Source organism: Amblyomma maculatum, chromosome 9 (assembly GCF_055883805.1).
Source record: "Amblyomma maculatum isolate TAMU_Amacu chromosome 9, ASM5588380v1, whole genome shotgun sequence".
Classification (NCBI taxonomy): domain Eukaryota; kingdom Metazoa; phylum Arthropoda; class Arachnida; order Ixodida; family Ixodidae; genus Amblyomma; species Amblyomma maculatum.
Genome location: NC_139352.1, coordinates 63,703,048 through 63,717,805, shown reverse-complemented (window position 1 = coordinate 63,717,805; position 14,758 = coordinate 63,703,048). Strand labels below are relative to the sequence as shown.

The 14,758-nt window shown below is 46.0% G+C and overlaps 1 protein-coding gene across 1 annotated transcript in view; it reads left to right on the top strand.

Moving 5' to 3' along the window:
• The window catches only part of LOC146179215 (neprilysin-1-like), a 45,948-nt gene extending 39,544 nt beyond the window's left edge, over positions 1-6,404 (top strand). The window contains exons 10-11 of the mRNA XM_084580146.1: positions 1,138-1,257; positions 6,063-6,404. Coding sequence (XP_084436272.1) covers positions 1,138-1,257; positions 6,063-6,404 — 462 coding nt within the window. The remainder of the gene's footprint in view (positions 1-1,137; positions 1,258-6,062) is intronic.
• The last annotated feature ends 8,354 nt before the right edge of the window (positions 6,405-14,758 follow it).

Genomic DNA, 14,758 nt, shown 5'->3' with positions numbered 1-14,758 from the left:
GAGAACACGTTTGCAATAACATGCTTCGCATGCTTAGATATCTTCACAGAGCGAATCTTATAGAAAAAATGCGCACCAAAGAACCATTTTCTCAAAAAGAGATGCGCAGCGCGGAGGGCACAGCCAGCGCCATCTGGTGGCACAGTTGGCAAGGTTGCGAGGCAGCAAAACGCGGCACGAACAAAAACGACATAAAGAAACATACAAATTAGCCGAATCCGACCTTTTCTCCCTAAAAAAAAAGTGCTTTTTATAAATTTGATAGCAAATGTAAAATGTATTAGGCTTGCAGACAAAGCAACTATTATTTTCTCTCGTCAAGAGCAGGCACTATTTTTTATCGCGGATGCGGAGAGCGCGAACAAGAGCTGTAGCTTTGGTGGTGTTGCACTTGACGTATCAAACGGAATATACGTCGCTCTCGCCGCTCGAGCCGCCGCGACAGCTGAGAACAGGTTTTTGCGCCGCCGCGGCAGAAATCGCTAGCGTTTTTGCTTGCGTGTGAACCAGGCTTAACTCATACTCTACCACGTGACTCTCATTGGTGGTGTGTGTTTCGGATCACCTTGGACAAAAAAGAAACGCAGCCCTATGAAGAAGGTGATTTCTTCGAAAACTAAAGTGTCATGAAAGAGGTGCAAGAAACTTTTACTTTACCGCTGCTGCTTACCGCGGCCGTCTACCGCTACCGCGCGCCGTCAGCACAACACGCGCTGATTGTTCTCTGCGTGTGGAATCCTCCGGAATTTGACAGGAACGTGGCGCCATCTGTCGCCCCCGGGGTGATCTGCACATGTGTAGGGACGCTCGCCCGATAGCGGTAGATGGTAGCGGTAGGGGGTAGCGCTAAACTCTCAGTCGTCCCTGAGAAGTTGTTAGAGAATAGCTTCCCTTGCACCGGCGATCTGCAAGCTCTTTGCGGATTTGAACGACCACAGTGGGCTGCGCGCCAACAGTCGTAATGCCCACTCCGAACACTGCTTAACTTCCTGTGGCAGCAGATGTAATTAAAGTTACCAGCGAATGGAGCTCCAAAATTAAAATATGAGGTGCGAAAAAGGGTGATCGATCTTATCATGCGAAATATGCTTTTGCGGAACAGCGCGTTAGCTTAATGCAAGCATGCATTCATTGCAGGCATTGAGCCACGAGATCATGAAGGCGTTCGATATCAGAGGGCCCGACCAGTGCTACTCTGAGTGGACCACCATGAATTACGACTTAGCCGTGCAGTGTCTGCAGGAATCTCATGAAAGGGTATGGCTGCATGCTTCTTGCGGAACGTGACGATGAATGAAGATGCATTTTATGGAAATCAAACAGCCTGTAGAGCTGTGTTGTGTTCCATGTCGCAGAATTGCATTAGAGCATAAGCTACGTAGTTTGTAGATTGGGAAGCTTTTATGACATATATGCATTCTATAGCATAAATGAGAGGGTGGCAGGCCTCGTAATTAAGCTTAATAAGCGGTATAAGCTTAAGGTTGTACAGGCCTACGCACCTACATGCAGTTATGATGACCAGGCAGTCGAAAACTTCATACTATGAAGATGTAGAATTGGCAATGCGGAAAGGAAAGACGCAGTATACTGTAATAATGGGCGACTTCAATGCCCGGGTAAGGAAAAAGCAGGCAGGAGATCAGGCAGTGGGTGATTATGGCATTGGTTCTAGGAATAGCAGGGGGGGGGGGGGGGGGGGGGTTACTAGGGTTACTAGTTGAGTTTGCAGAGCGCAATAACTTATGAACACCTTCTTCAGCAAGCGGAAGAACCGGAAGTGGACATGGAAAAACCCTAACGGGGAGACTAAAAATGAAATTGACTTCATAATGTGGTCTAACCCCACCGTTGTGCAGGACGTAGAGGTAGTTGGGAAGGTGCTATGCAGTGACCACATGATGGTAAGGTCTCGAATCAGTCTAAATCTGAGAAGGGAAAGAAACAGATTAGTAAGAAAGAAGTTCATCAACGAATTTGCGCTGAGAGGGAGGGCAGAAGAGTTCAGGATCTCGCTACAGAATAGATATTCAGCTTTAAACGAGGATGAAGACATTAGCCTAGAAGCAATGAACAATAATTTCAGAGATATTACTGAGTGCGCTGTAAAAGTAGGCGGTAGGATAGTTAGAAAGGACACCGGTAAGCTGTCTAAGGAGACGAAGGATTTGATTAAGAAACACTAAAGTATGAAAGTTTACAATCCAACAGACCAGATAGAATTGACAGACATATCAAAGCTAATCAATAAGCGCAAAGTGGCCGATATAAGGAAGTATAACATGGAGAAAATTGAGTATGCTGTAAAGAACAGGGGAAACCTTAAAGCGATGAAGAAGAAATTGGGCATAGGCAAAAATCAGATGTATGAGCTTAGGGACAAGGCGGGCAATGTCATCACGAATATGGACAAGATAGTCAAAGTAGCCGAGGAGTTCTATACTGATCTCTACAGCAGCCAACGAAGTCACTACAATAATGAGATTGGCGGTAGGGAAATGCCGTAAGATGTTCCGCCAGTGACGAAGGACAAAGTTAAGAAAGCATTAGAAACTATGAAAAGGGGGAAAGCAGCTAGAGGGGATCAGGTAACTATAGATTTGTTGAAGGACGGGGGGGGGGGGGGGTATATCGTGCTGGAAAAGCTGGTCACGCTGTATACGCAATGTCTGGTGTCATCGACGATACCGGAGCCATGGAAGAACGGAAACATTAGCTTAATTCATAAAAAAGAAACGCCAAGGACTTGAAAAATTACAGATAAATTAACTTACTGTCTGTTACGTATAAAGTATTTACCAAAGTAATCGCTAATAGAATCAGGGCAACTTTAGACTACAACCAAGCAAAAGATCAAGCAGGTTTTCGGAAAGGATACTCTACTATCGATCATATCCATACCATCAACCAGGTGATCGAAAAATGCTCGGAATATAACCAGCCCTTATACATAGCATTCATTGATTACGAAAAAGCATTTGACTCAGTAGAAACCACGGCGGTCATACAGGCATTGCGACGTCAGGGTGTAGACGAGCCATACGTGAAAGTGCTGGAAGATATATATAGAGGGTGCACAGACACCATAGTTCTGCATAAAGAAAGTAACAAAATTCCTTTAAAGAAAGGCTTTAGGCAAGGAGACACGATCTCCTCAGTACTGTTCACAGCTTGCTTAGAAGGAGTATTCAGAGACTTGGAATGGGAGCAGGTAAGGATAAAAGTAAATGGAGAATACCTCAGTAATCTGCGATTTGCTGATGACATTGCCTTGCTAATAACTCAGGGGATGAATTGGAAAGAAAGATTGATGACCTAGACAGGAAAAGTAAAAAGGTAGGCTTGAAAATCAATATGCAGAAGACTAAGGTAATGATCAATAGCCTAGGGCGGAACAGCAGTTTACGTTAGGTAGCGAAGCACTGGAAGTAGTAGGCGAATATATCTATTTAAGACAGGTAGTAACCGCAGATCCGGACCATGAAAGGGGAATAACAAGGAGAATAAGACTGGGATGGAGCGCATTTGACAAGCCCTCCCAGATTATGACTAGCAGCTTACCGGTACCGCTCAAGAGGAAAGTATACAACAGTTGCATCTTACCTGTACTTACCTATGGGGCTGAAACATGGAAGCTAACAAAGAGGGTTCTATTTAAGTTGAGGACAACGCAGAGGGCTATGGAAAGAAAAATGGCAGGGATAACGTTAAGAGATAGGAAACGTGCAGAGTGGGTCAGAGAAATAACTCGTCACTGACATTCTAATAGAAATAAGAAGAGGAAATGGGCATGGGCAGGACATGTAGCGCGAAGAAAGGACACCCGATAGTCGCTTAGGGCAACAAACTGGATTCCAAAAGAAGGAAAGCATAGCAGGGGGCGACTGAAAATTAGATGGGCGCATGAGGTTATGAAGCTCGCAGGGAAGTGGATGCAGCTCGCACAGGACCGGGTTAATTGGAGGAATATGGGAGGGGCCTTCGCCCTGCAGTAGGTATAGTCAGGCAGATGATGATGATGATGATGATGATGATGATGATGATGATGATGATGATGATGATGATGATGATGATGATGATGATGACGACGACGACGACGACGACGACGACGACGACATGCATTAAATTGATCGAGGACTGCTGAGTATGCTTCGAAATATTTAATTCTCGCGAAATGTTTGTCTTCAACGTAGCTTAAAAAATTCATTTCTGATGTCACGGTACTCCCTCAGAACTAGTCAAGTAATAATAATCGTGGCTTCATATCATTCTAATTCTACTACATTTTTCAGGCTATTTTCGACACTAGTGCGCGACGTTAGAAACGCTTAAGGTTAAACATAGGCCTTGTTAAATAGATACTTGCCAGCAACCAATTTAAAACGAAAATTAAAATATTTTGTGCGAACACATGAGAACACGTTCGAGCTATTTTTTATCGCTGGACACATGAAGTTGATTTAGACAATGCATACAGTTAGACAAAGCATTCAAAATATGTCTAGCGCTCTAATAGTTACCCTGTCTCCATCTGCGCCTTGGCCAGATAACTGCTGGTTGTTTTGAAAACGCTGGAAAATAAAGATTTGTAGAGCGTCGCCTCTTCTCTCGCAGTTAAGAGGAAGAGAAGGAAAACGATGGGTATATAAATGCTCGAGCTTGCTCAGCTGAGGCACTCGCTACGCATCCTGATAAGCAGAAAGAAAAGTCACGCCGTCTCGATGAAGCCAGGAAACGACAGCGAGCTAGAGACAGATAAAGAACGGGAACAGCATCTCGCTCGACGGCGCGCTCAGGATGTGTGTCCTGTGTTAATCGTACGGTCAACATGGTACACCGCAATTGGCTAGCTACGAGCTGAACTATAGCGTAACCATGCTATTACTGCTTCAGCAACCTATCGGGCTTAATTAAAGCTAAGCCCCAGCTAATTCTTGTCTGTCGCAAATGCCAATGACGAGGCTTTAGCAACACACATCCACCTTCTTTCTTCCCAGAGTAACTGACTCTCTTACCGGCATCATTAATTCCCGTGACCACAATCTATACCTGAATACCGCATTAGCACAGAAAAGAACAGGTGGTGCATTATTTGTTCATCTTCAAAGCATCGGCCAGCTTTCATATTTCTCCCATACTATCAATCGAAATAAGCACGCATGTTTTTCTTCTGAGCTTCTGCGAGCAGTTTCCTGTATCTCAAAATAGCCTCTAATAAAAATTAAACTCATAGATTAAATAATAATTTGAGACGCTTAAGAAGAGGCAAACCACATTTAACACCGTCATTTCATTGCGCGATTTGTTTTTCTTGTTTGAATAATTTTCACTATGATTCTGTAATACCAGTACACATCCCAAGAACACGTTAGTAAGTCATACGCATTTTGAATGTCGGGTGTTTCAAATTACTAAACGAGCTTATGTAGTTGTTACGTCATAAGCCTGTCGACCAGTCAGGGTTTTGCGCACGAATACTTCCGACACGCGGTGCAGATTACTCTACTACTACCGCTACTACGCCGACGCCTTGTCGACCGAACAAACTTCACGTAACACGGATGCTGCAGCTAAGAGGCACTGCCCCTAATCTGTTCTCATAAGGAGTCCAGCTTTCTGGAACACCTTTTAATTGTAGGGCAGCTTTCGACTATTGTAAGATAGTTAAGCATATTGATAGGAATTGTCTAAGCTTCCGAACAATTGTTCGGAAGAACACTGCACGTGAATTCTTCCCCGCACTCACGAGCTGGAGACACTTTTCGCAAAGCGCCACCGCTTACCGCTACCGTCCACCGTTACCGCACTCTATTAGCGACTCACGTACTGATGCGCCCCGCGCCGGCATGTAGCAGGCACGTAACACCATCTAGCGTCCCCAAGGCGACCTGCGCATGCGTACTGACGGCAAGCGGTAGATATAAACGGTAGATGTAAGCAACAGCCCTATAACGGTCCGCTGAAGAGCGGCAGTGATACTGCCATAGGGAACTAAAGATGTGAGCATTATTTAAAATAGTAGCAGAAAACTACAATGCTATGGGCTGCCACTTTCGCTGCAGGCAGGACATCCGCTTCCCGCAGGAGGAAGCCGATTTGTTGGCTTAGAGAGCGTGGCAGACATGGTGGCAATCAACACAGTACGCGACATGTTCTGGACCCTGTACCGCGATGAGCGAAGCTTGAGGCTGCCAGACGTGAACCTGACTGGGGAGCAACTCGCCTTCGTGGGCCGCTGCATGACAAAATGCAAGTTCGACGACATCACGCCGACTGGATATCTCGCGGGCCCACGCCTCCGCTGCAATGTTCCTGCGAAGAACTACAAAATGTTCGCGATGTCTTTCGGTTGCCACGAATCAGCACCCATGGAAGAGCCGCACCCGTGCGGCTTCAAGTTCTGAACTTTATGTACAGTGCATCATACGCTCCGCACGACCACCAACCGTGAGGGGACCTTCGAACGGTGTCTCGGTTGTGATGTTGCTCGGTGGTTGTAGCGGCAAATTTGGGAGACGATAAACATGCGTAGTGAAGTACCTGGCGTATTTTTTCGTGTCCACCGCAGACTGTTGACGCTTGCCTCGACGGCTAATTAGGGCACCCATGCTACACGTGCCCATGTGCTGTGCGAGAAAAGTGCATGCTCGGGAAAGGGCACCACTTGGCAAAAATGAATACTCGACCCTAAAGTACTGCCTCTTTCAGAGCACTTGGACAGCGGTGAGACGTTAAACGTAGAATGATAGAGAAAAGATTGGACGTTGACCTCTATCGTTATTAGGTAGAGGCTACTTAGTTTAAAGTGAAACTGCCATGAGTGAATACTTCAAAACGAACGAAACGTTTTCGTAAAGACATTTAGAGAGGTCCCGCCGACGCACTTCTTTTGATATGCTCCCCTGAACTGTCTTCCTCGGGGCATGACGAATGAATTTCGCTGCTTAATGCCGTAAAATTCCTTCAAGTTAAGATTTGTTTCGTTCATCCGCGGTACTACTGAGATCGTGTTTGACTATACAACCACTTTACGATAAATGGTTGGTTTCAACACACATGCCCCAACATTTGAGTCTACGCACGCACTGAAACTTCGCTTGAACAGTCTACTAGTGCGTTGACGCTATGTGAAAATGGGACCACTCACATAGAAAACTCGTCTAATTTTGGCCTCCTGGGGTTCTTTAATGTGCACAGAAATCTCTTATGCATAGAAATTTGCCATTTCCGCACATTGCCTGCCCCAGGAATGCTGCCTTTTGGCGCTGTGGTAGAGTTCGCCCTCTCGCAACCAGAGCGCCTGCGCCGCTATAGAGCTTATTCACATGGCGTCATTGTGGCTTTGCTGACAACCATGTCGCCGGGAGCGCCCAATGTCATGGAGGCATAAGATGCGCCGGTCGAGCGTCGGGCCATCAGGTGTGCACTGTGCGTGTGTGCGATGCTTTAACCGCTGTAGACTGTAGTCCATTGGAAGAATTTCTCAATACATGACTCAAGTGTTAAGCACCGATAAATGAGCTTTTGTGAGAGGATTTCAGCTTGTGGGCACTTGCACAAGGACGGGAGTGGTGCCGTGCCGGCTCTAGCGGCTGCAGTGTTAAGACGCGTCTGTAATCTTTGCGCTCAAGTTCATTTCGTGTTTGTGGGCATGGCTACATTGAACCCATCACTCACTGCAGCCACAAAAATTGCTTGTGCAGTCATCGATCTGTGCAATTAGTGAAGAGCTCGATGTGTCCTGTGAGTAACTGTTATTTTGTCATTGGTTGCATTGTTGCGCAGAGAAAGGTAAGCTTTTTTTTAAAAGTGCCGCACGGTGTGTGCCACGATCGCGTCTTGCTGCGATCTATGCATTGATCAGAATCAGCGTAAGTGGTCGCAGTGGCGAGTCGTTGCTGGCCAAAACGCAACGATAGAATAGTGGTGAATGACCCGGCCATTTCCCATCGCATCGATTTCTAAAATAGGAACGTAATTTAACGCCTACCGATACATCGCAGCGCCTTTAAAACACGTATCTGGGTGCATGCAAACCACAATGCCTTCCTCTAATATCTAATCTCGAGGTTTAATTGAGCGCAAATGAATGCGACCACAGCTTGCAGGTGTGAAGAGGAGAACCATTTAAAACATTACAAGGGTTCAACGCTGCTGAACCAAATATTGAGCGAAAGCATTAGCTGCGGGTGACCGAGCGTTCTTCTCTTTTTCTTCTTCCTCAGCCCACATATAAAAAGCCCCGCTTTAACAAAGCCGTATGAATTTGCCTTAGTGGCCTATAGGGGTAACGTGAATGCCAGGGCCCTAGCAGACTGATTCTGACATAACCGTCCCATGTGAAACGAGAGGTACCCAAATCGGCAGCTCCTGCCAGCCCGTGTGTCAAGTGGGGTGTGACGACATGGCGTCACGTGGGTAAGACGTAACTGCGGCCGAGTCACGCGAAGGCTTGAAAGTGCGAGTAGTATTGGCAATAAAAATTACAAAGTCGAAGAGAAGAGACTTTCAGATTGGGAATTTGGAACAGATTGGGAACAAAATTTCAGATTGGCAATTTTAATCCGCAGCTCTCCGATGCGGCGTCCTTCGTATCCTTCGTGGTGCTTCAAGACGTACGTCAAAGTGCACTTTTTGTACTTATTATCGCACTGCAGCCCAATCTGCCATTTCTGATACAGGAAGATAGAACTGACCTTTGTCCAGAGATGTGGATTCGTCTATTGACAGGTAAAATTTGCGCGAGGTTGAAGTCACAGTTATCCACAGCTTGTCGACCGCAGTCATGCAATAGCCCAAACTTTGGCAGTGGCCCTGACAATCCACCCTCCGAAAAATTTGTCTACCTCTCAGGAACAGTCATCAACTATAATAAGAACTGATAACTGCATAGCAGACATGGGTGCTCTGATGCCATTTCGTGCATGCTCTGAGGATTCGCCGCAGTCACAGTTCCAGATGAGCTTGTTTCGGCGGAGGTTCATACTTAACCAGCCAAAAGACGAGACACAGCAAAGAGGAGAACAGGACAAGGCTGGACTATCAACTGAATGTTTAATGATCTGAAGAAAATGAAAAGCTCGCGCGGTTGGGTTGCGCGCGAGCTTTTCATTTTCTTCAGATCATTAAACATTCAGTTGATAGTCCAGCCTTGTCCTGTTCTCCTCTTTGCTGTGTCTCGTCTTTTGGCTGGTTAAGTATGAACCTATACCAACTTGCCCAGTCGTCAACCTTGTTGAATTTCGGCGGAGCTTTAAAAAGTGTCACTTCATCCGGACAACTCTACAGTATAGCCCTGTCTGCAGTTGGGTACGAAGTACGTCTTACCCATAATCGCATTGAGTCGGTTTCTGGACTTCGAACGTGTGCCCCAGCAGCAACCACACATAACGGCCACCCCGTATTTAGGCCTCGACGATCGTTCACGTCGTGGGCCCGCGCCACTAGGTGAACTTACTTAACGATCACTGCGGCTGGTATCAATCCGCGACACAAAAGCTCGTTCTAGCAAAACTTCACGCACAGCGTCTATCGCAGCGTGGAAGCTGAGGATCCAACGTCCACGCCTTGTAATGCACTCTGGCATTGGAAAAATATGACAAGCACAGACTTAAATTGGCAGAGGTTATCTCTGTTAAAGTGCTCATAGTGCGAAAATGCGCTGCAGTTTGAGCTGTACTATCGGGGACAAAAATCTGTGGGCCACGCAAACTGCAATCAAAGCGCATAACTTTCGCACCGACCAGGAGACTCCGGCCATACTTGTAGATGTGAAAGTTGGACTTTGGTTCTCTCATTTCGCAGTCAAAAAAAAAAAAATCAATGTGTCCAATTGAAAATTTTTCAACTGAAATGAATTCGTCAAAAACCGATTGTGTTTTCGCCACTCCTCGGGCCCGACAATTTGATGCGAACTGGTGCTTTCAGTTAGAAATAGCTGGTGACCCATGAAGATGAAATGATTCACCATTGACTCAAATAACATACCCACTGAGCCCAAATAGTTTGAACTCACATAGCTGAAAAAAAAAAAGAATGAAAATATAATTTCAATGCTTTTGGAGGAGATAGCAGGGTGCCAACTTTTTACAAATGGACTGAAATTACAATTTTTACAGAAATTATGAGAGACAAGCATGCATCACACACACGGAACACAGATTCAATACTGGATACTTTGCATAGACTTATATACTGCATTCGTTAACAGTGCTTCTGGGACCAGCGACACATCTCTGTTGTTCAGAGTTAGCATATTTATGTCTGCCCTTACAGTGGACACAATAGAATCAATACGATTTCATTTCATTTATTTTACCCTCAAGGCCCGAGGGCATTAAACGACACATGCTTTTTATAAGAACTTAATTTCTTCTCAGTTATCTTTTTACAGAGATATGTATATGTGTGCAAATCTGCCAAGGATATCACTGACTTATGCTTGTACTTTCCCAATTGGGAATGTTCCCTTTGGACCAATTAGAACCAATGAGAAGCCCAGTTGAAAGCCCGACTTATTTTCACTCCCAATTGGGAAGCGCAATTGGTTTCGTGATTCCTAATTGGAAGTAAAGAAACCAAGTGGGCATCCCAACTGGGATTGAAGCCAGTTACGCTTCCCAGTTGGGAGTGAAGAAACCAATTGGGTTGGACTGGACCCATTGGACAAACTTGGGATCGGCAGAACCAATTCAACCTGACTGGTCGTCCCAACTGGACCTATTAATTTTTTACTGGAGTGTGCTAGAAACATAAGGTGTTAATTCGTTTGCATCGCGATTCTAGTCCATAATCTGCAGACGTACAATCCATACTTTTGTCCCGATAGTGCATGTACATGTGACACCATCTGAGAGCCGCTGCGTCAAATGGCGAAGGTACGCGTTTTATCATTTGGTTCGCGATCAGCTCAGGTGGAACGGCGCGGTTGGTGGCGCCATCTGACGGGTTAGTGGCGCCATCTGGTGGCGCCATCTGAGGGCCGCTGCATCATGCGCTGATGGTTAGCCCTACTTAAACTTTGTTATAGTAAGCGAGAGCACCCGCTACGGCTGCTTAGTGTTTTTTTATTGCACTCAAAATGTGCAATATTTACTCAAGAAACCTGAGCCGCAATTTACTAAAGTGGCGGGGCTGAAATTCTTTCAATGTCTTTGGTGTTTCAATGTGCTGGAGCCACTCAGGTGCTGGATCCACAAGTATGATGATTTCAAAATACCTTGCAATGGATTCCTTGAAGTATTCTCTTACTGGCCGTGCGTCAAGACCTCCGTGACGCGCTGCCACCCTATACTTCTTCATATACTGTGTAGACCCAACGCCATCAAAGATCATCAGGAATAGCGTCCTCGTTTTTAATAGGGAGATAGCTGATACCTTGAAGTTCCTAGCATTTCAAGAAAGCATGCTTAGTAGTTCCATCCGTTTTGCATAGTGGACAGTAGACTCCCCAATGTATAAAAATCCATTTGCCTTGAAAAATAAAAAAGATAGTGTGGCATAGTGGTTACGACGCTCGAATATTGAACACGAGGACCCAGATTCGAACCCAACAAGTTGGAAACTGCGCCAATTTTTTTTTTCATTGTGAAAGCCCTACAAGAGGTAATGATAATTCATTAGCAATCACAGCCTCCATCAAGCTCTCTTGACTAGCAAACTTGAAGAACCATCAGAGGATTCGCGGCGCGTTGGAGAGCCGCTGTATCCGAGAGCAGACATCGGCATCCTCATGAGGGTGAACCCTCCTGAAGGCGTCGTCACCTTCACCTCATTAAAGCCTTACACCTCATGAAGATTTGACTCGGTGAGGTGAGAATAAACGCTGAAAAACTCGTGATAGTGAAGGAGGGCAGAGGAGGTGAGGTGAGGGCGAGGGAGGAAAAGATAGTTTGAGGGCGAGGGAAAATGTTCACAAAAGGCTAGTTGCTGTAGTAAGCAAAAGCATGCGGCAACACTAAGGGCACGAGTGATCACACACTTTCTCCTCCACTGGGCATGCGCCAGAGGGCGCTGCTCCGCTTTGTCAGCGCCCTCCGTGCAGACCTCGACAAAACCACCGCGCAGCTTGGCCGCGTCATCTGCTCCGCGCCGCATTGAAATGCATGTTGTCGTTTGTTCCGCTCTGCATTCCAGCACGTGTTCACGTGCGCGCACGCGGTTGTTGCTCTCCTCCTCCAGTCACATTCTGGTCGCCGTCGCGAACCGCCTGCCTAAAAGACGTCCGTAATTGTTCATACGTGTTTTGCTCGAATTCGTTGCCTCAATATATCGAAGAGCTGCAACAGCTCATGAGCTGCGCTCAAATTTCGCATTAGCAAGTAACGCAATCGTCGGCCATTTTTTTACCTATCGAGATGAGAGGGTTACGTCGAAATCCAGACCTCCAGGACTCTTGGACCTCGGTAAGAACCGCTGTTCCAAAGCCACGCAGGCACATTGGTAGGGTTTGGTTCACATAAGCTGTAATTGTAGCTTACGACTTTATACAAACGTTTTAAATGTCCCCACATTTTCTTAACAGAAAGATGACCAGCAGTAATGAAGTACCTTTATGCATGCCGCCAAGGCGAGAGTCGCAACAGAGAGTACCTGTGTCGCAACTGTTAAAACGTATGCCAGGTCTGAACAAGAGGAAGATTACGGGGAAGAAAGCTTCGAGGGTTTGCGTGACACCTATTCTCGAACGCACAGAACTACCCTTCGGCATCTCACACTCACTGTAAGAGTGAGTCGGTATTAATAAAGCAGACAGTTGAGGTTAAATTAAACCCAATTCTGTGTAGTCATGGTACGTCCTTTGATCTCCAGCTGGCAGGTTGAAATATGACAGCACTGCTTTTTGTACACCTGATTCTGCTTAGTCATTTCTGTGGAAGGAAAGAGGCCTCCTCTCTTCCGTGGATTCCCTGCGTTGTTCGAGCGATTGATCGCTTCTCGTGTGAGGCAGTGGAATGAGCAGCGAGATGCCTGCTCCCTTTTCTGCCTTGTGCCAAATACAGGCATGCACCATGTGTGTGTTAAACAAATTAAAACAAAGCAACAAACGCCACTACTTGTACTAAGCCAGGAAGATGTTCCATTCGGCGGTCTACAGTGTTCTAGAAGACTGTAACCGGAACGTTGGGAGCTGAGACGCACCTCAGCCTGCACTCCTGAGAGCTTAGGCTGACAGCGCTTCGTTTGAAGTCGGACTTGGCACAAAGAGTAAGCCACACTCCATGGGAGGCGACAAATAAAGCACAGAGCAAGCAGGTATGCACAAGGCTTTGCCCCCTGTGGTCAGTGGTGTAATTTGTAATTAAAGGCCATTCCGGTTGGTAATACGAATGGGCCTTGCATGCTTCCCATCGCATGATCATGTTCTTAATGTATTCCAACACTCCTAACCAGAACATCAACAATATCTGTTTCTGTTTTGCATTTAGTCTGACACCCATCCTGCATGTAGTCTGCTCAGCATTTCTGCACGTGCCGCATAAGGCATGACAACTTTGCGGCCTTTTAAACATGTGCATCTGATCTGCGACAGTTCAGAGGCAAAAGGCTTCAACTGTCCAGTAAAGGACTACAGGTCCATTAGAGCATTCATGACCTTTGAGGTCATCAACGCTTTTATGGCCTGTTCAACCAGTTTATTGCTTGTTTTTCACCCACTAAGCTGGAGCAGATGGACATAGTATGAACCTCAACATAATTGCTGCCTGCTGGAACTCGTTCACGATGCCAGGAGATAGAGACAGGGTGTCTGTTAAAAAAACTTTTGCCGGGAACACTGGCTTTGTAATCTTGGTATGATATCACCCAAATATGTCTTTGGTACCATGACCGAAAGATGACTGGTGATCTGTTCAAACAGTTATTTTTTAACCGTAAACTAAATCATTTAATTTTTCACAGCCATTGACAGCTCCTAGACCTTTTGTCAATTTGTGAGTACCTGGTTTCCCAGTAAGCTATTCACCTTCAACTATAAGCTACAGATCGCCTCTCAGACCTATGCTTTTGGAACAGTGCAGCGCTAAGTCCACACCTGAGGAATCCGCTACATTTGTCTCTTTGCTGAGATTATATATTGCAAGGACGGGGGCATTGCTGAGAGCAGTCTTGATGTTTAAACGCATCTAACAGTCGTAATTCTGCGTTCTTCGTCTATACACTGAAACGTGCCAAATACTTCGAGCGCTGTTGGCTTCGCAACATACAGCAATATGACCGCGTTTTGTTTGGCATTTAGCGCCATTTCTAACTCTGTGGCTTCCAGATAACTTCAAGTGGTTTGAACATACTCCAGTTTTCGATAATGCTACCGGAGTTGAGAATGCACGTGTGCAAAGGAGAAGAAGAAGAAGAAGATCAGAATGTTGACAGCAGCAGCCGGGATTGACGTTCCATCAAAGATACTGCAGTACCAACAGCTTCAAGCCACGCTCTGTTTTATACACCAAGACAGCCGTATCCACAACCTGGGTTGGGTCTGCACAAGTTGCTGCGAGGCTCTAGAATCTGTGACCGGTAATCTCCACCACGAAAGGCCTATTGCCTCGGCATTGTGTGGGACGAACGCATTAAAAAACCATCTTTTACGCGGTTCCGAGGCAAGAAAGCCGTGCATTAATTACTACCAGCACTACTTGGCTAACGCGGTCATGGCCATGTATACTGGCTGAAACAGATTCCTTTTCTCTTGCTGATTTTCATTTCTCACGTTCATTCCGAACATTCTAGGTGCCCACCCGAGAGGAGAGAAAGCGGAGCC